This window comes from Eulemur rufifrons, chromosome 3 (genome assembly GCF_041146395.1).
Source record: "Eulemur rufifrons isolate Redbay chromosome 3, OSU_ERuf_1, whole genome shotgun sequence".
Classification (NCBI taxonomy): Eukaryota; Metazoa; Chordata; class Mammalia; order Primates; family Lemuridae; genus Eulemur; species Eulemur rufifrons.
In genome coordinates this window covers 60,255,842-60,278,756 of record NC_090985.1, presented here as the reverse complement: position 1 = coordinate 60,278,756, position 22,915 = coordinate 60,255,842, and the positions used below count along the sequence as shown (strand labels likewise).

At 34.7% G+C, this 22,915-nt stretch overlaps 1 protein-coding gene across 1 annotated transcript in view; it reads left to right on the top strand.

Moving 5' to 3' along the window:
• The window catches only part of VPS13B (vacuolar protein sorting 13 homolog B), a 754,271-nt gene that overhangs the window by 480,517 nt on the left and 250,839 nt on the right, over window positions 1–22,915 (top strand). The window contains exons 32-33 of the mRNA XM_069465462.1: window positions 4,171–4,297; window positions 7,128–7,271. Coding sequence (XP_069321563.1) covers window positions 4,171–4,297; window positions 7,128–7,271 — 271 coding nt within the window. The remainder of the gene's footprint in view (window positions 1–4,170; window positions 4,298–7,127; window positions 7,272–22,915) is intronic.

Below are 22,915 nucleotides of genomic sequence, written 5' to 3'. Positions count from 1 at the left end.
AGAAATTAAAAATATAGTTACTAAAATTAAATACATAACAGGAGAGATAAATAGCATTTTAGATATAGTTTAAGAAAGAAATAGTGAACTAGAATATAGATGAGAAAATTTCAGAATATGCTAAAATAAATTTTAAAACGAAAGTTTTAAAGAAAAATTAAGAGACATGGAGGAATGAGTCTGACATATTTAATTAACATTTAAAAGTGAGAAAACAGAAAGAAAGGAAAAGGGAAAATATGAAAGAGATAATGGCTGAGAATTTTTCCAGAACTGATGAAATATAGGAATCCACAGATTCAGGAAGCACAGTGAGTCCTGGTCCAGATAAATACAATAAAATCTACAATTAGACATATCTTTGTGAAATAGCTGATCACTCATGATGAAGAAAAGATTTTAAATTCACCTATAGAAAACAGATTACCTATAGTGTGCTAAGGCACATGGAGTTAGGAGAGCTGTGGAAGAAATATTTCTCTGATGTACTCTAATATAACAATGATTTAATATATCTCTACATTGTCCATATAAACAAAGAAGTGGTACAATTATTTGTACTTATGTAATACAGAGGCTGATGTGGACAGAAACCTATACTTGTTAAAAATAACAAACTATTGACTACCATAAAGTTCTAGGCTAATAACAGGAAAATGATCATATGTGTTAGCAAAAGCTCTTCTATTAAGCTTTGCGGGGAGCAGATTGTAAACAAAGAAAAGTATGGTTCTCTGAAATTGTTATTAAGCAAGAAGGCACAGGTGTATGCCACATGCACTCAAGAAAACACATGTTCAGGAAGGCTGTGGTCATCTTTCTTGGGCTCAGTATATTTACGCTAAGGTTTTCCTGCCCATCTGCCATACATTTTGGTATCCCTTTGTGGGAAATATTAAAGGAGCTTAAGAACCATACTTCAAAAACTGCATATTATAAAAGACCAGAAGTAGAAAAAGTAGTACCAAAATTTCAAAAATATTCCACCAAAAAAGAAAGAATAAAAAATTTTACGTAGTCTGCATGCACAGACCAAGTCTTACACAACATAAAGACTTTTTTGGTATGGTATTACAGCTGAACTTCAGATGGAAGATAATAGAGCAGAAGACACTTAAGACTTGTGGTAATCAACTGAGGTAATCCCTTATAGTGATTATTCCTGAGTATGAAAACAGTAATATTCACAAATATTCATTATAAAAAATATGCTATTTGGAAAATTATTATATAAATCTGTTCCTAGAGATTCCTCTTATTTTTATTTTTTTTAATTTTTTTTGTTTTTTGAGACAGAGTCTCACTCTATTGCCCGGGCTAGAGTGCTGTGGCGTCAGCCTAGCTCGCAGCAACCTCAAACTCCTGGCCTCAAGCAATCCTCCTGCCTCAGCCTCCCGAGCAGCTGGGACTACAGGCATGCACCACCATCCCCGGCTAATTTTTTCTGTATATTTTTTTTAGCTGTCCAGATCATTTCTTTCTATTTTTTAGTAGAGACGGGGGGGGTCTCACTCTTGCTCAGGCTGGTCTCGAACTCCTGACCTCGAGCACTCCACCCTCCTCGGCCTCCTAGAGTGCTAGGACTACAGATGTGAGCCACCGTGCCGGGCCTATTTGGTTGTTCTTCAAGCCTGTTTTGCCTTTTCTGATAGTGCCTTGCTTTTTTTCTCATGTTTTTTATTACACCCTATATGTCTTTAATAATATTAGGCAAATGTATTTTATTGTTCACATGTGGTAATTCCATTATCAAAAGTTCTTGATAGTACATTTGAAAATGGGGTCTAATTCTCTTCTAGCTAATAAAAAATGTTGGGGGAGGGTATATGAAACAGTCTATAATTAGGAGTTTATCTTCAATAGTCTTTGTCCCTGGAAATTCTTTTTGTCATTGAGGACATTTTTTTCTAGAGAGGTTTTGTATCTGTTTTTGACAGATACCCCAGGGTTATCAAAGTTCTGATGTTACTTTTATGTAAATAACTCAGAATGGGTATTCCTGGTTCACATAGGTAATATAAATTAGAGCCACCTAACACACATGGAAGATTTCCCATTATTTTTAAGTTTCCAGGGAGATCTCTGTTTTTTTTTTTTTTTCAGTAAGTTCTCTTTCCAAGACAGGTAAACTTCCTTGTTCTTCCCTGTTTCTGATGGGCTTTTTTGGCCCTTCAGGGGCCCCAGATCTAGGTAGGCAACTCATTTAAAAATCCTTGCCTTGTCTCAATATAGCTATTAAAAATCTATTTCCTCGATATATTTAAAGTGCTAAGATCCTGAGGTCATTAACAACCTCAGTTAATACTTTGGGTTTTAGTTCCCTCTTTTTAATTTTGAACCAGAGACTATTATCTAGTAAAATATTGGCAGAATTTAATTCTTGATTGTAGTCATTTCTTCAGTATTTGTTTTCTTTCTTTCTTTTGAATTCATGCTTGAAAATATTTGAATCTGTTAATATAAAAACTTTTAATGTTTTAAAAAAAAAATGTTTACCATTATCTCAGATATTTATCAGAGATATCACAAAAGAAAAGTTAGTACTGTATACCAGAAAAATATAGTTTTGTAGAACTATTGACTTAATTTTTTTTTTTAACTTCTATAGTTATAGATTTTCACATAATGGGGAAAAATATATGATATACATAAGCTCTTTTTTTGCCTCATCAGTACTTATTTAATGTTTGCTTTTATTTGGTTCCCTGCCATCTTTTCCATTTTAAGGTATTTTTAATACATCATATATTTTAACACTCCCCTGTGAGAGCACATCAGATGTTACATTGTTTCTCGCATTGGTCCTTTTATGGAATTTGAGCTATTAGGCTATAATTATGGTGTCTCTCAGGATCTCAACCCTTCCTCTATATTCACAGATTTTAATACTTCTTCCTGTTGCTCTCTACTCACCAGATCTCTTAATTCTTTAAAATTGACTTTCTTGAAATTCAATACTTATGTATTATAGAACCAGATGATCCAATTTGCTTTTTTGGCAGACACCATATAAAGCTCTGCCCGGTACAAGTTTAACAAAAGATATTATAACAGTAGTCTCCAGACTACTCTGATAAAAAAAGGATGTAGAAAGACTTCAATTTTAAGTAGGCTTTTTCATGAGAGAATTTATGCCAGTTCTCTCATTTCAACTTTATCATTTTATAATATATGGGAATAATAAGGATATTTTATAAGGAATATTAAGTTAATGTTTTGAAGGAAAAATTGAGGTCTGGCTTGCTAGCAAAACATATAAATGGATTATTTTGTAAAATGAAAACTAAGAATATAGACAGTAGACTTGAAGATCTGTACCAGCACAGCTTTGGTTTCTCGATAATGTTTTCCAGTTTCATGTTTTACCATGTATACAGTACTTCCCTTGAAATTATTAGCAATTTTGAATGTCAAGTAAAAATATTGTGCTAAATAACTGATCAAAGGTGAGAATGTGTAAAGAAGAATTAAAATTGAGGCGAAAAGGTGTTTTGGTGTCAACTTGCCCTCCAGATCTAATTCTGGAATCTTCATTTCCATTGAATGGCCTTGCCCAGTCCTTGAACTTCATTTCCTTATTGGTAATGTGGGACTAGTAATGGTCTTTACTGCTCACACAGGGTTGTTTGGAGGAAGCATTTTGTATCAGACACAAAAGCCATTTAACAGAGCGTAAAGGCAGTAGTAATTCATGAATTCACATGGTTCTCAGACCTTAAAAAAAGAGTTCAAAGATTTAGAGGATATACTTGTGAACCTAATGAGATTGGAAAGATGGTAATTGTCAAATAGAAGGTCAGAAATATTAAAAATAGGAAATTAAAAATTATTCCAAAAATAGTAAGATTATTGCTGGTAACAAAAGAGATATAAAACTGTTTGAAAGAACAAAAAAAATTAAAAACAGAAAAGGTATTATGTTGAAAGGTCCTAGAATGATACTAATATGAAATTGCTTAATTATATCTGAATTTCTCAGGATTTTTTTTATCTTTTATAAATCTTACCAACTGAAGTTATGAAACTATGACTATAAAATATACAAATAGACACTCTCAAAATAGTGTAATTTTGTCATACATGTTTATCGTACAAAGACTTACACAAATTTAATGAAAATTATCCTTGAAAAAAGTGTAATGGCTAATAATTATTTACTTTATCTTTTAGCATTAGACGGCATCAAGAAAGGAGAGCAATTTTGACTCCCATTTTGACGGATTTTTCTGTTCGAATAACTGGAGCACCTGCCATCATTTTCACCAAAATAATTTCTCCAGAAAATACGCATACTGAGGTTAGAACATAATTTAGATTTCATTTTAGTCTACATAATGGAGTAGCTCCTCCTTGTATATTAGGGATTTTCACGATTTCATAGGACATCAGATTAGCTCATTAATAACAATATTTACTATCATAGCTAATATTTATTGAGCACTTTCTAGTACTGTTAAGTTATTGCTTTCTGTGTAGTAACTTCTTTAATCTTAATAATAATCCTATTAGCTACTCCTACTATTCCCGTTTTATAGATAAGGAAACTGAGGCATACAGGGGCTAATTTGGGCTAAATGACCCAAATTTTCACAAGTAGTAAGTAGCAGAGCAGGGTATAAAACCAACTGGTCTGTTGGCCAGCCTCTATATTCCTAATTTCTACAACCTCTAATGAAAATAACAATCATACTGTGATAATAAAGAGTTCTCACATAGATTACCATACAGACTGAGTTCTACACAGATTAACTTATGTAGTCTTCACAATATCCTTATGTGATAGATACTGTTAGTATCCGTATTTTATTAGATGAGGAAATTGGGATCAAAAGATGTTAAGGAACTTGACCATGTTAATTGGTGTATCCACGTTTCCATTCTGATCGCTATGGCGTGCTGCCTCCATGCCTAGGATAGAAATGTGGTAATAATGTGATTTAACATGATTTAAAAATTCTTCATAGAAATTTTTTATACTAAATGCATTATAAACTTTTTGTTCATTCACAGAATTATAGCCAGTTGATATGAAAAGTTCAGAAAAATTAGGTATAGATTAGTATATTAATCCAAGCTCATAAAATCTTAATTCCTTCTCTGAATTTTTAAAAAGCAATATTTTTATATATATTATCTAATTTGATGTTTATAATAATCTATGGAATGTGAGGTTAGGGGAAGTTTCTTATATATCCACAAAAGGTATATAAAGGTTAAGTAAATCTAATATCTTACAGTTACTTAGTAATACAATAGGTTTAGAATACATGAAACTCCTTATAAGATACCCTTTTTTCATACTGATGATACCATGACAATATTAAGGCTTACAAATAGAATTGCTTCTATTTCCTATGTGTATTTAGCTCACAGAAATGGAATAGCATGATCATTTGAATTATTAAGGGTTTTTTTTTTCTGGAAATACTATTTACTTGGATTCCCAAATACTTATCATCATAAAAATCAGAAATAAAAGTAAGAATATATTAAAGTGTTAATAAAATATTATCCTTTTTTAATTAACTCATCTTCTAATTTGAAAGCATTATTAGAAAGTTCCCCAATCTCAGGTGAAAGAAAGAGTCATGAAGCTGGAGATCAGAAAACATAGTTCAAGGCCAAGCTCTGCTTTGTACTAAAGGATGTCATCTTAAGCCATTCACTTAAATTCTTTGTTCCATCAGTTTCCTTATACATACCTTAGTTGCTTCATATAGAGTACCCTAGTTACCCTCCAGATTGTTTTAAGGTTTAAATTGATAACAATTATAAGAGGAATCTGAAAAACTAAAATTCTGTGAAAATTGAAATTGTTCTTATTTTATAGTTAATACGGCTTATTTTTATAGTTAATACAGCCAATGCTGCTTGATTCTACCAATTGAATTCATACTATTTAACCTAATACAGGATCATTAATTTGCAAGTTTTCACAGGATATATGCCACTAATAGAACTAAGATATTTTTAGTACAAATTTTTATCCCCTTGGGTAATGTTATAGTGACCATTTAAAAAAAAAAAAACTTCTGATACACTTTTTTTCTTTCTCATTATTACTTGAAGAACAAAATAAGAATTCGAACTATAATGAATGGATACAGGGAACTTGGGAAGGAAACAATTATTTAACAAAAAAAAGGATAATCAACTCAGACATGATATTCTTGATGGCTTCATTAAAAGCTGCTTTAAGCTGTCTAGTTTGAATTTGGACCAGTCATAGTCTCCTTAAATCCATTCCACTGGATGACACTAATAAGGAGAAGGTCTGTTGAACATTTCCAAGCATTTGAACGTTGTCCACATGAACTTCATGACAAGAGGCAGGACTTCTACTTATTAAGAGAAGTTTCTGGATTGGTTTTTTGTGTTTTGTTTTCCTTTGAATGGTTTTTGAATGATAAATGTTCAAGTGACTCAGTTATGCAGAACAGCACCAGTTATGTAGTGGACATCTACCTAATGCTGCCAAGATTTTAGCAGTTTGAAGAAGTGAAATTAATTAGTCTAGCTATCTTTGGCTTTAGCACTGTGTTTTGTTATAAATCATTTTGAGTGTATCCTTTGGAAAATACTTATACTGTAGTACTTGGTGATTATAATTGCCTGCCTACAATTGCCTGTTTACATCTGAATGCCCCACTAGATAATAACCTCCTCAAGAGCAGGTTGCCCTGAATTCAAGGCCAGCCTTATTCTTTGTGATATTCTTAGTACTCTACTTTAGTGCCTGGTACTTAGAAGATGTTCAGTAAATATTTGTTGGTTTGAATTAATGAGTAAGATTATGCTACCGAATTACATCTTTGCTTACATATTAAAACAGTAATAGTTTAAGGTATGAAAAAATCAAATGGATATAAGAAGATAAAAAATTCTTATTAGTTAGTTGCCCTGTGTTTACCATGAGGCCTTACATATAGCAGACACTGATAAATATTTATTAAATTTATCCATTAAACTATGTCAACTGGCAGTGCCCATTTTTGCTATTCTCATTAATGTATGAACTTGAATCCCAGGAGACTTAAAGTAGTAAAGGTCAAATAAGTAAGAATGATAAATTATCATCTGAAGGCTATTATGTTTCTTTATCTATAGTTAACCATTTTTTCCTTCAGGAGATTTTAGTGTGTGGCCATTCCTTGGAAGTGAATATAACCACAAACCTGGACTTCTTCCTAAGTGTGGCTCAAGTTCAACTCTTACATCAGTTAATAGTAGCAAATATGACTGGACTGGAACCGTCAACCAAGGCCACAGAGGTAACTATTACCTGATTTTGATTAGGCATACTGCATTTGTGCCAACTTTATATTCTCAAATAGGAAAACTATAGTTAAACTAAATGCTTTCTGTGAATTACTCTGTTTAAGTTTATTGAAATTATGGTCACAAATCATTTTGGATTGATATTTTTTATTTTTGAAATTTTTTTGGTCTCTGTTCCTCTTTTTTATCATGCACCTTTGCAAAATTGCTTACTGACCTCAGAAAAGCCTCTGTTAACAACCTGATTTTATTATTGTGCTGAAATTTCTAAAGTATGATATGAGAATCCTGGTATAGCTTTCATTTACTCAGATACATTACAATGATAGGGCCTCTTTAGGAAGTGAGCTTTGTAATAGTACTATGGGAATAGCTTCAATAAATAACTGGTAAAGCATTTGTTTCCCATGCTCAGTGAAGAATGAACACAATCATAAAAGTTAAATGCCTGCCTAGAATTTTAATTTTGATCCAGTGTTCATTGGAAAGCCTGTATTGTAACCACAGCATGAAACAAAGCTGCTTGTTAGATTCTTCTCAAGATATATTTTCTTTGCTTTTTGTTTCCACATATCTCTAATCATATCTGTACTTAGAATAAATCCTTTATAAAAATTCAGGTGAAGAAACTGTGTATGAAAAAGATGTTGTTTTGTTTTTGCCATGATTTATACAGAAGGCTCTAAGTTCTATTTATTAAGAAAATAGATAAAGAAGCGGGCCGGACGTGGTGGCTCACACCTGTAATGCTAGCACTCTGGGAGGCCGAGGCGGGAGGATCACTTGAGGTCAGGAGTTCGAGGCCAGCCTGAGCAAGAGCGAGACCCCGTCTCTACCAAAAATAGAAAGAAATGATTTGGACAGCTAAAAATATATATAGAAAAAAAAATTAGCCGGGCATGGTGGCACATGCTTGTAGTCCCAGCTACTCGGGAGGCTGAGGCAGAAGGCTTGCTTAAGCCCAGGAGTTTGAGGTTGCTGTGAGCTAGGCTGATGCCACAGCACTCTAGCCAGGGCAAAAGAGCGAGACTCTGTCTCAAAAAAGAAAAAATGATATTCACTGAGAGCCACTTAATGCCAGGCAGTGTGGCCAGGCATTTTCACATGAGTTAACTCACATATCTTAAAGCATGTTATTATAACCCTGTGAAGTAGATATAGGCATTATGTTCATTTCACAGATGGGGATGTTGGGGCTTGAGGGTAATTTACCTTCCTGAAATCATCATGCACACATAACTAAAAAATGATGCATCTGAGATTTGAATTTAGGTCTTTCAAGTTAGTGGTCTTTCCATTTTGCCAGAGATTGTGTAATGTAACATATTATTCTATCTTCTTTATTTTTAAAAAATTATTTAAATATGATAAAGCTTTTAACTTTTATAAATGGAGATGTTCTAACTTGATTGTCGTTTACTACCCATGATATCTGTTTATTCAGTATCTATTAATATTTTAAAAGGACTTTAGCTGTATATTCTTCAAAATACTGACTTTTTCCCGATATACTTTAGGTGATCCATGAAAATATAATTATATGAAATGAAAATAAGCAGATTAAAAAATATTTCCCCATGCATTTTCAATGAAGTCCATGAAGCAACTTCAGTTGGAAGAGTATTTTACATTTCTGTATTATTTGTGCCTATTTTATGAATCTCTCATATTAAAGAAATCTAACTCATAGATTCCTGATTGTCTTAGGAATTCATACAGTTTAGCATTGGTTGTTAATTATTTACCTAAATACTTTTAATACCTATCAGTAGGATCAGATTTTAGTAAATAGAAGAATACTCAGATTACCAACAACTCTTCCCTGAATGTTGAGTCATTACTCACAGTTCCATAAACTAGCTAGGCTTTGGATTTTTGCTGTTTTAAAACGTATCTGTGGCTCTTTGTTTCTTCTTAGAGATTGTAGTAACAGGGATGGGTGCGATGGCTCACGCCTGTAATCCTTGCACTCTGGGAGGCCGAGGCGGGTGGATCGCTCGAGGTCAGGAGTTCGAGGCCAGCCTGAGCAAGAGTGAGACCCCATCTCTATCAAAAATAGAAAGAAATGATCTGGACAGCTAAAAATATATATAGAAAAAAAATTAGCCGGGCATGGTGGCGCATGCCTGTAGTCCCAGCTACTTGGGAGGCTGAGACAGAAGGATCGCTTAAGCCCAGGAGTTTGAGGTTGCTGTGAGCTAGGCTGACCCCATGGCACTCTAGCCAGGGCAACAGAGCGAGACTCTGTCTCAAAACAAAAAAAGAGATCGTAGTAACACTACACACTGTATATACATTTTAAAATGGCTAAAATCGTAAATTTTATGTTATGTGTATTTACCACAGTTAAAAGAAAAATACAGACTATAATGGGGAGGATAGTCCGGGCCTATCCCCAACCCTGGTGTGATGTATCTGAAAATTTCAGTATTTTAGAAAAGACCTTCAATGCACTAGAAGAACTCACATCTGATAGTCTAAGAATATAATGACATTTTAGTTACATAGAATACTCTGCAGTAAGCTGGGTTTTATTTTGAAAGGGGTAATTGATTAGTGTGGTCTTAACAAGCACATTACCACAATTTCTTTAAAAATTCTTTTTGAGAATTAAAAACATTAGCAAGGAATCATCTGACAGCAGGCAATTCTTTCACTGAAAATAAACCTTCCTTTCATCTTGAATAACTTTGTCCTGAAGTGGATTTTCGTTTTTCCTTGCTCTAACAAGTGAATTTTTGTAGCCTTCAGAATTTGGACTGATCTAACAAGAGTATAAACTGACTTGGGTTGTAAGCACTGAGCACTCTTATTTCCAGCATGTCTCTTTTTTATTTGGGGGATATAAAATAGACTTTAATGTTTCTTGGTTGCCCAAGGGTAAAGCAAGGAATATTTGTGGTCTTTGTTGGGATTGTATATTTTAATTTTAAATATCCTTCCTCAAATTTATGTCATTTTTTAATATAATTATTTTTTTATTTCAAAGTATTACTGGAGTACAAATAGTTTTGGTTACATGGATCACTTTTATTATGCTTGAGTCATGTTTATAAGCGTGCCTGTTACTTAGATAGTGTTCATTGTACCTGTTAGGTAGGTTTTTCCCTGTCCCCTCTTCCCCCCGCCATGCCCCCCGGTTGATTTCCATTGAGTTATACTTTCCTCTGTGCATATGTGTGCTCATCAGTTAGTTCCAATTTAATAGTGAGTACATGTGGTATTTTTTTTTTTTTGCCCATTCTTTGGATACTTCACTTAGGATAATGGTCTCGAGTTCTACCCAATTGTTGCAAAAGGCATTAAGTCATCCTTCTTCATGGCTGAGTAGTATCCTATGGTATACATACACCACATTTTGTTAATCCATTCATGAATTTATGGGCATTTGGGTTGATTCCACATCTTTGCAATTGTGAATTGTGCTGCAATAAACATTCGGGTACAGGTGTGTGTTTGATGAAATGACTTCTTTTCCTTTGGGTAAATACTCAGTAGTGGGATTGCTAGATCAAATGGTAGGTCTACTTTTTAGTTCTTTGAGGACTCTCTATACTGTTTTTTCCATAGGGGTTATACTAATTTGCAGTCCCACCAACAGTGTATAAGTGTTCCTTTCTCTCTGCATCCACACCAGCATCTATTGTTTTTGGACTTTTTAATAAAGACAGTTCTAACTGGGGTAAGGTGATATCTCATTGTGGTTTTGATTTGCATTTCTCTGATAATTAGTGACATTGAGCATTTTTTCACATGTTTATTGGCCATTTGTCTATCTTCTTATAAGAAGCCTCTGTTCATATCTTTTGCCCACTTTTTAATGAGGTTGTTTGATTTTGTTCTTGCTGATTTGCTTGAGTTCTTTGTAGATTCTGGTTATTAGTCCTTTTTCAGATGTACAGCTTGCAAATATTTTCTCCCATTGTATAGGTTGTCTATTTGCTCTGTTAATTATTCCCTTGGCTGTGCAGAAGCTTTTTAATTTAACCAACATAGGGAAATTGAACCTGGCTGAGTTATTGGGGAAATAGAGGAAGGAATATGTGTTAAAAATATGTATCCTGACATTATAAATAACTACTATTTCATAAGAATGATGGATAACTAATGAGAATTCCATTTATTAGGACTCTAGAAGGGACCTTATGAATTACCAGTAAATGTCACATCTGTTCTAAGCCCACAATCTGACGCTATATTGATGCCATAGTTTGCCTTCCCATTCTATAGTTCATATCTCCATGACAGCATGTGGCTCTTTAGGACTAATACGACAGGTACATCATTTGAGATTGTTACATCTTAGTTCTCTTCCATTTACATAGGTGAGAATCAACATCCTAGATACCTTAACAGTGAAAGCCAAATGTGTAATTCAAAGTTTTCTCCCCAAATACAGCTCTACTCCTCAGCCTTGATTTCTTTCCCAATGTTTAGCAGGGCTGTGGTGATTGACACAATTGGTTTACCCTTCAGAAGATTCTTTACCTTCTTACAATCTGGTCTTGGTCCCATAAAAGCCCAATAATATAAACATAGGTATTAGTTTATTTTTATAATGTGTTTTTATCAAATTAATACATGTATTTTAACAATCAACTATTGCTAATGAAATAAATCAAAATAGCATCAGTCCCCTATACCCTCATCTCATCCTGCCCCATAGTCAGCCACTTTCAACTCTATGAGATGTTTCATCTGGTATTTACCTCCATGTATCTGAATAACTGGAATAGACTACCATCTATGGATTCACTATTACTTTATTCACTTGCTATTTGTTGTCAGTAAGGGTTTCATCTCTTTTGTACTTCCCTTCTATGCATTCATCTTCCCAGTATTCTTATATCGTATTTTTTGTCAGTAGAATTGTTTTCATTATAAAGATTATGTAAATATTGTTCATTGCTTAGTGAAGTAATTTTGTGTATTTATATTTCCTGTGTTTATACTTTTTTGTTTTTTCTTGAGTTAATAATTGCCACATTTATTATTTGCTCAGTTTGTTAAAAATAATCTCTGTGTCTTCTTACGTTCCTACCCCACACCCCATTCCCACCAGAGGCTCTACATAATGCCTAGCAGTTTAATTTTTCACACTGTGAAACTTATAAAATAACATCACCTCTGTTTTCCTCCCAGTGTCATTTTCCCTAAAGTCCTTTTGCTGCCTTCTCCATTTTGGACCATTAGTTCTCTAGACCTGCTGTACACTTGGCACAAAAGAGCCAGATGAGAAAAGTTTATGACTTTTGAGATTGATGTAAAGAGTATCAGAGAAAAATAGGGTGTCAAGAAGGTAGTGTTCTTCTATGAATATAAATTAATAAATTGGCCAATATCTTTATTCTATCATTCTAAAATATTAAGTATTTTGAATTACTAGATAAAAATTATAATAGTATAAAAATATTATAATAGGATTTGCTATGTCCAGCTAATATAATTTACTTGGATATTTTTTAAATTTGTTATAAAATAGAATATAATTCATTGGGCTTTTTTTTTGCTATGAACTGTGATTGAGTATATGCTATATGGAGTGGTAGTAGAGGTGGTTTTTAGTGATATTATTACTGTTTTAACTTACAATCATTTGCTTTGGAGTTGTGCTTCATTTTAGGAATGGAAATTGTTACTTTTTAGTAAAAGGTGAAAAAATCTTGCAGGACATTCCTGACAAACCTAAGGATTGCTAGAAATAATTGGAAATAGAACTTGAAGATAAGGAAGAGAGAAAAGGACTTTTGGTGTGCAGTGGTATAGTAACAGATGTTTTTTGGAGTAGAATTTTATGTGAGGTGAGGAATGTAGAGAAAAGGAATACCCTGAGAACATATGTGGGTAGAGATGGGGTTTGAAAGGGGCACCTGAGACTGGACTGAATATGTTGATGTTCTCATCTATCTTGAGGTAGGCATCAACGGAAAAGACCAGATCAGAAGTTACATATTTCTGTATTTAGGAAAGGAGATGGGACTTTTGGACGATGTGCATGTGGTGACCTCCTGTTGCTGTTGCTATGAGTATTTTGTTTTCTTTCAGAGGAACATGGATAGACTACTTGTAACCAGGCAATAAACACAGGCTTCAATAAAATATGGATTCAAGCAGAGCCTTAAATGGACAATAGGGGCTATGACAGAATACCCTGAATTTCTTAAAATCTAGACCTGGAAAAGATATTAAGTATTTTATTGCCCATCCTCTCCAGGGGAAGTATTTCTTAGGTACATTGAATTCTCACACCTGTTGTGATTTTAGTTAGGCCTTGTAAATGTTACAAATAGCAATTTTCTCCTGATAAATAAGCTCCTGCCCAGACAGAAATCCACCATAGTTTTATCAAGGTAGGTGCAAAACATCAAGAAGACAATAAAATTTTTAAATTTTCAGCCATAATGATGTTTATCCCTCATAGATTTCTTGATCAGAAGTCAGTGAATACATTGTTTTAAGGCTCTAGTAAACTGTCTACCCCACTCTTATTCAGCAGTTTTCATAGAGAGGTTACTGTATACCAGATATATGGGCTACAGTCTGATAAAAGACTGGATTCTTTGCCCCTACAATCAAGAACAAGACCAGGATGTCTGCTTTTATCACTTCTGTTTAACATTGTACTGGAAGTTCTAGCCAGAGCAGTTAGGCAAGAAAAAGAACTAAAAGACATTCAAGTTGGAAAAGAAGAAGTAAAACTATATTTGCAGAGAACATGGCTTTATATTTAGAAAATCCAAAGGAATCCACTAAAAAACTTTTAGAACTAATAAGTGAGCTCAGCAGGGTTGCAGGATACAAGATGAATGTACAGAAAGCAGTTGTATTTGTGTACACTTGAACAATTCATAAGTGAAATTAACAATTCCATTTACAATAGCATCAAAAGGATAAAATACTGAGGAATACAATTTAACAAATGAGGTGTAAAATTTACACTCTGAAAACTACAGAACATTGTTGAGAGAAAATTTAAAAGATCTAAATAAATGGAAAGACATTCATGGGTCAGAAGACTTAATATTGTCAGGATGGCAATACCCCAAAAATTGATCTACAAATGTGAGGAGGATGCTCTGTGGCTAGCAAGCACTCCAGCGCAGGCTTTGGAAATTGGAAGAAAAGGCAAGTCGCAGCAGGCAGGTGAGACAGTCTCTTTATTGTCAGGGGAATACAGCAGCGGTGAAAAGCATGGCCGAGAACATAGCAAGTGCTTATATATGGCTCCGAACAATAGTGGCAACATGCCATGGGAAAGTTTGATCACATGGGTTCACATAGGAGATAACACCTTGGTTAACATAAGTATGCTGATGCATGCCTTCCCGGAAGGCCAGCTAGCCAGAAGGGGCTAGGCTGGAAGAAACACTGTGGCAGTCATCTTAGCTTGGCCTAAGAAACCTGTTGCCTATACAAATACATTTTCCCTTATAACAAACTTAGTCAAATACCAACAGAATCCAGCTGACCTCTTTGTATAAATTAACATACTGATTCTAAAATTCATAATGAAGTGCACAAGACCCAAAATAGCCAGAACAGTTTTGAAAAAGAAGAACAAAGTTGGAGGCCTTAGACGTCTTGGTGTAAGAACTTATGAAAAAGCAACGGTAACCAAGACAGTGTGGTACTGGCATAAGGGTAGACATACAGATCAATGAAATAGAACTGAGAGTCCAGCTGCTGACCTTCCCATATAGTCAATTGATTTTTGACAAGTTAGTTTAGATCATTCAATGGAGAAAAGAATAGTCTTTTCAAGGAACGATGCTCGAACAACTGCATATTCACATGCAAAAGAGTAAAAGACGATGCCTAACTCATACCATGTATAATTCAAAATAGATCAAAGACCTAAGTATAAGAGCTAAAACTATAAAAACTCTTTGAAGAAACTATAGGTATAAATCTTCATTATCTTTGATTAGGCAATGGTGTTTTAGAAATGACATCAAATCACAAGAAACCAAAAAAAATAAATAAATAAATTGGACTTTATAGAACTTTAAAAGTTTTGTGTCTCAAACATCAGCACCAAGAAAGTGAAAAGATAACCACAGAATGGGAGAAAATATTTGCAAATCATAAATCTGATAAAGGACTATCTAGAATATATAAAGAATGCCTACAGCTCAATAATAAAAAGATAGCCCAATTAAAAAATGGGCTCAAAGAAACTGAATAAACATATCTCCGAAGATGATGTAGAAAAAGACCAATAAGCACATAAAAAGTTGCTCAATATCATTACTCATCTAGGAAATGCAAATCAAAACTACAAGGAAATACCACACCCACTAGTATGGCTATAATAAAAAGTCAAATAATAGTAATTTTTGGCTAGAATGTGGAGGAATCAGAACCTTCTTACACTGGACCAGAATATTCACCTATATAATCTACTGCTACAGTGACACTTTGGACACCTTTGCAAAATTCTGAGGGTTGAGTAGATAAGAGTTAAACTGCTGCCCTAAGATATCTTCTCTGAAAAGAATTTTGCTGTACTTTAGAAAAGAAAAAAGCAAAAACAAAAGCAAACTGTCATGTTTTGGGTTATGTAACTCTCTAACTGGAGCCTAGAGTAGCTAAGATGTGGTACTTCTGATTAAGGACAGACACATACACTTAGGAAACAAGATGACAATGGATAATAGAGAAGTCTATTATGGCAAAAATGGTTATAACCTTTCACTCAGTGACTGTTTCAGCTGCATGTCACAGAAAGTCAAAAATAGATAGAAGTTCATTTATTTCTCAGGTAACAGCCCTTAGGTCTAAGACTAGGATGATGGCTCTACTTCCTAAGGTCATTCAGAGACCCAGTCTCCTCTCCTACTGTTAATTTATCATCTCTAAGTTATTTCACTTGCTTGGTCCAAGATGGCTTACCATGTCTGTGTTCTAAGCAGCAGGTCAGAGCAAGGGGGAAATGAAAGAGGAAGGAGGGAGCACACCTCTCCCTGTAAGGACAAACCCTGAAATTGTATACATCAGTTATGCTCGCATTCCACTGGTCAGCACATAGCCATGTGGTCTCACCCAGCTGCAAGTGATGCTGAGACATGTAGACTCAAGGAAGGGAAGTGTTTCATGTGACGATGATGAGAAAGATAAACTCTCTTTCCTGTGGATAAATAAGTTCACTTGTAATACTGAAACTTTCATTGACCATGCTCCACCCTTCTTTACTTACCACTGTCATACAAAGAAAACCTGTCTATGTGTGTGAGAGAGAGAAGGAGGCAAATGCACAGAAATGAGCAAAGTTGAGGGAGAAATTCTTGATGACATCTGACTCCCTTGACACAGTTCAGGTCAGTGAGGTATAAAGAGAAATGTTCTACGGATTTTGGGGAATGTCTTTATTTTCTTTCTTCTCCTCCTTGGAATAACAACAATGGAAGTGACTGGCCACTTGTGACCATATAACAAACATGAGAACAAAAGCCACACCTAAAGATAGCAAAGTAGGTAGATAAAATGGTCCTGAGATATGAGTGACATCATTCAGCTTTTCCACCAGTCCTGGCTTTAGGTTATGTGAGAAAAACAGACCTAAATTATTAAGCCACTAATATTTGGCTTACTATTACATAAAGCCAAACACAGTCTTCACTGATACAGATACCATTACAGTGTTCTAAGTCTGAGATGATAAAACTCTGGGAAAGCACTAAGCACACAGTGGAATTTGATGCTGAATGAATACTTGCTGTAAGAATTAATCATTGGATTCCTTAATTTATAGGAATTCCTATTTCTGTTCCTAGAAATAGAAAAGATAAGATGTATACAACATACACTTCAAAAAATTAGAAGAAATTGATAATCAACTGTATGTTTGATGGAGACTGATAGATGGAGTACATACTGTGGAGTGCTTTGAATACTAGATTGAAATATGTTTAAGTCAGTAGGCAATAGAGAAGAGTTGAAGTTTGTTCAGCTAGAGAATGACTTAAGCATGTGTGTATCAAAGCTCAGATCCATTTTAGGCTGAACTTCTCAGTTTTACATTTATAGTAGTTATCTATATGTATCTTCAAAAATAAATATTATAGTTATGGTTTCCCCTATTGTAATAAAAATGAGAACATATTATCCAATTATTTCAGTAAGGAAATATCTGTACTATGTCATATCACCCATTGTTTTCAGAAGTTACAGTTGTAGGCCGGGCGCGGTGGCTCACGCCTGTAATCCTAGCACTCTGGGAGGCCGAGGCGGGTGGATCGCTCGAGGTCAGGAGTTCGAGACCAGCCTGAGCAAGAGCGAGACCCCGTCTCTACTAAAAATAGAAAGAAATTATATGGACAACTAAAAATATATAGAGAAAAAATTAGCCGGGCATGGTGGTGCATGCCTGTAGTCCCAGCTACTCGGGAGGCTGAGGCAGTAGGATCGCTTGAGCCCAGGAGTTTGAGGTTGCTGTGAGCTAGGCTGACGCCACGGCACTCACTCTAGCCCGGGCAACAAAGTGAGACTCTGTCTCAAAAAAAAAAAAAAAAAAAAAAAAGAAGTTACAGTTGTTTCATTTTTTAAACAATGAACACACTTTTAAAATTGACCTAAGTAGAACACTAGCAGAGCTGAGATTGCCCTGGGTTATGTTCATTTGGCTGCAATAATTACTCTTTTATTCTTCAATAGCAAGTAATCATCTTATTAAGCCTACTTACAGAAGGTAGTATATGTAAAGAGTAACAATGCTCATTTTCAAATCAATGTTTTAGAATAAATAAAACTTTTGTAGCAAAATATAAAACATGTTTCTAGGGGCAAAGACTAGAACCACATCATTGGCGATCTGATGTGGGAGTTCTTTGATCCACACACAACATATCCTGGAGAAGAGTGAAGGCCACTTGTAGCACTAATTGAGCGTTCCTTCCTTTGCCTTCTCTCCTTCCTCCTCCTCCTCCACTTAACCACTTGGTTTCAGGCACTTCCTTGGCTTTCCCTTCCCTTGAGTCTACAGTACTGATTATTCTCTTGGTAACTTGTCCCATGCATGCTTGGTGCCTATTCTTATACTCGCTTTGATAATTAAGAATTATGTTTTTTAAGTAAAATCTCATTTGCAAAAAAAATTTACTTGAGCCATCATAAAATATACAGTACCTAGTCTATGTTTCTTCAGTATTTCTAAAGTAATGGTTATTTCTGTCCAAAGTAAGGTTTCTATTTCCCCAGACTTTTTGCTATTATTTATTGTGTTTGGCTTCTCTACAACTATATAAAGAATAAAGAACTAAATAAAGTGCTATACTCAACTGTCTCTGAAGCATGATAAAGTTACATTTTTTAAAAAATATTATAGTCAGGCTGGTCAGAATAGGCCAAATCCCCTTTGCTTCAGCTACATCTCCATCTCCAGTCAGCCCATGTCCTCTCAAGGCTACTGTCTGCCCTCCTCCCACCCCAGGCCTCTCCCTGTTATGCTGTAGTTTATATCTCTTGCCATTTGTGCTGCATTCTAAGTCTTCTCTCTGACTGTGAATTCTGTCTCTTCAATAATTGCTCCTTCCTCACCTTCTTTTAATACTGTGTTTTTGTGACTTAAAAATACTTGCGTAGATGGAGGAAAGCCCTGTGAAAATAGGTTATAATTAATTTGTTATTATCTTTTCTGAGTAAAGATGTAATAATTGAGCTGACTGTTCAGAATAATCAAGGGTCCATGCTTTGTTTGGTTTTCTGACAGTTTGTACTTTTCTCACAAGCAGCTTCTGGGCTTTTGGTTACTACTGCATAAAAGAAATGTCTGTTAAAAAAATATTAACATCAGAGCCTTGGGAATGTATATAATTATCATCTAAGATTTCATACATTGTTCGATTGCTTATTTCTAGAACTTTGGCTCTTCATCAAAGGTTTTCTGCAGCAAATGTCTTAAAATCCTCTCAGCATATAGAGATATATAAAATAAACACTGTGGCCTAAACCCAATAATCTTCTTCTACGTTTTTTAAGATTCCTGGACTTCAGCAAATATGCCATAGGTGGCCCCCCACTATTCTTTTTAAAGATTGGCCTTTGAAAAACACAAAGCACATGGGGGAGATGTAAATATTTGATGATGGTGGTAGTTACCCAACTGTATACATTTGTCAAAGCCCATCCAACTGTACATTTTTAAGGGTGAATTTTATCATTTACAAGATATACTTTAATAAACCTAGCTTTTAAAATGTCAGAACACTCAGTGCAGCTTTTGTCAAGAGTGTCTATCACTTAGGTGACTACCCAGAATCTATAATACCGACTAACATTTGTTGGGTACTCACCATGTGTGAAGCAATACTCTATTTTATTTAGCTCAACTCCTTTAATCTTCACAATCACTCTCTATGTTTGGGGCTACTTTTTCAGATTAAACAGACATGGAAACTGAGTCTCCAAAAAGTCCCATAACTTGCCCAAGTTTGCATAGCTAATAAGAAGTATCAAAGCCAGGTACACTCACATCCACGCACTCTCTCTCATTCTTTCTGACACACACACGCACACACACACACCACCCTTCCCCACACCCCCCACTGAGAATATATTGGTTAGAAGCACTATAGTTTAGTGACCTAACTGGTATGGATATGGGTGTTCACAGGGGGAGTAAGCAAAAATGAGGTTTTAGAGGGCCTAATTGTCCTTATGTATAATTTGCCTTTTATTGTATTGCAGTGGTAAGCCATTGAAGGGTCAAAAACAAGAGCATGACATGATCAGATTCACATTTGAAATAGTGGCAGGTGGGTTAGGCAGGGAAATCCAACACTGTAAGCTTCTGTAGTAATCCAGTAACAAGAGCCTGAACTGAAACACTCATTTAGGGAAGGAGAGGACAAAAACCAGTAATGGGGTAACTCTGTATTTGCCGGTGAGGAGATGTCTCAGCACGTGTTGAAGGAGAGGAAGTGCTGGAGAGCATTCTTTCTCCAGCTGTTCTAAACTGGATGACAAAGGGTAATGACTCTTCTGCTTACACGTTTGCTTATAGGCATCAACTGTTCCCAAATTGATTGGCATCTTCCTGTAGTTCACACTTCTTCTTGAACTCAGTATTTCCTTTATGTCCCAAAATAAGAATATTAGACTGGACTGTTGTCTTCTTAAAGTTTCAAGAGAGGTTTATTATTTATTTGGTTATTTTTGTTTATAAATATGGAAAAGACAAGCATGTTGAAATGTCAATGGGAAGGATTCATTTGAAAGAGAGATTGAACTATTGGATTGAGAAAGAAAAATTGATAGTGTGGCTTTCCTAAATTAGTGAGAGAAATAGTATCCCCCACAAAATCAGAGGGGTTAACATTTAGTACCCCCTTCTCTGTGGAGGATATGTTCCAAGACCCACAGTGGATGCCTGAAACTGCAGATAGTACTGAACCCTATATATACTATTTTTCCCTGTACATACAAACCTATGATAAAGTTCAATCTATAAATTAGGCACAGTATGAGACTAATAATAAAATAGAACAGTTACAATAATATGCCAGCATCACTACTCTTGCACTTTAGGGTCATTATTAAAATAAGAGTTACTTGAATATAAGCACTGGTGTACAGCAACAGGTGATCTGAAAATCAGGATGGCTACTAAGTGACTAATGGGCAGGTAGTTTATGCAGTGTGGATATGCTGGACAAAGGGCTAATTCATGCCCTGGGTGGGATGGAGCGGGAAAGTGAGAGATTTCATCACATAGAATGGCATGCAATTTAAAACTTATGAATTGTTTATTTCTAGAATTTGCCATTTTCAAACTGCAATGACCTCAGGTAACTGAAACTACAGAAAGTGAAACCACGGATAACGGAGGACTACTGTAGATTCATGAGTTTGGTTAATAGGAAGTTGAGGAGATTCCCATTTGATTTTTTTCTTTTTTTAACTCTGTGAACTAGGATGTAAGGTCATCTATTAAGGAATGGTAATCAGGGCTTACAGGTTTGAGATGGGAGGGAGGAACCTGCTTTTCTATTTAAACTTTTTAACTTTTTACCTTGTAAATACAGATCAGAATCTACAAAGATTTATACAAATAATGGTAAAATATAAAGATGTCTAAATTTTAAGACCAAAGGAATAAGAACACAAAATATATTGTGGCCACAAGGACTTAGCCTCAGATTTGGCCCTAAACTCTTTGGCAGCCCAAAGAAGAGAGAGATTCAGACACTAATAAATTGCTTAAAAGTTTTACGAATTTTTAGAATGTATATCTTTTTAAATAATTTTTTAAATTTTAGAATGGTTTGAGATTAACAGAAAAGTTGTGAACATAGTGTAGCAAGTTCCCTTATACCCTGCAGCTGGTTTCCCCTCTTATTAGTATGGTACATTTTCATAACTAATGAACCAATATTGATATATTATTGTCAACTAACATCCATACATTATTCAGATTTCCTCAGCTTTTGCTAAGAACATTATACTAATGTCCTTCTTCTGTTTCAGGATCCCATCCAGGACACCGCATTGCATTCAATTATGTCTACATAGGCTCCTCTAGACTATGAGCATTCCTCATACTTTCTTTGTTTTTGATGATCTTGACAGTTTTGAGTAGTACTGCTCAGATATTTTATAGAACGTCCTTTAATTTGGATTTATCTGATATTGAGAGAGAAGGGATTTGGATTTGGATTTATCTGATGTTGAGGGATTCTACATAAATCATGTGGAATTTTTGTGTTCAGATTTGTCTATTCTCCTTAATTTAAGATATATATTATAAATAAAATATTTTCTAAAAGAACGGTCTTTAATTCTCAAAAATTTGAAAAATCAGTTAATAGTACAGATTGCAACTGTAGTTAATTCCTTCTATGCCAGACATTTCTAAATCTCTCAGAGCTTTAGTATCTTCATCTGCAAAATGAGAGATTTGGACTGTGCTAGTTGGCCTTCACCTCCCCTACTAGTCTTCCGCTTGTGACTTTGATGACCTGAGAAAAAGCCCAGTGGCAATCCATGCTGTGCTCCAATAAATAAATGCCTGTTTGTTGACTTGAGATGAGTTGGGGCAACCATGTAATTAAGAAAAAGTAACAGTCACAGATAGTTTCTAATTTATTTATCATTTACTGGTAGTTAATGAAAAGTCTGAACTTCTCTAGGATATGACTAGAGAATTTTCCTTCTAGAAGTAACCTAAAAATGTCTGTTTCTTCTACTTTTCTGAAATTTGTGCCATTTGGGAAAAATTAAGTCCAATCTCTTCTTCAATCTGTAGATAAATGTAGTTCTGGACATAATCATTTCATAAATGTTTCTTCTGCTTAAGTGATTTGCTTTCAATATTTTAGTAGAGTTTTTGGCAGTCAATAATTTTAGTTGTTCTAAAACATTTTCTTAAGTTAACTTCCCATCTTTTTAGTTTTTTTCTCAGGCACCTCTCTCCTCATGGAACCACATTCACATAAATTCTAAGAGATTTCCCTCTCAATGATTTCAGAAGATACTTGTGAACCTATAGAATTTGGGTGTATCCCTATTCAAGATAATTCTTTTATATCATTTTTAGCATTCTCTAGGGGGTAGATCTAGGTTATTGAGGGTCTAAAGTTGGTCCTTTTTAAAAAGAATACAAATTATAAATAAAAGATTAGATTCAGGGCCTTGAAAAATT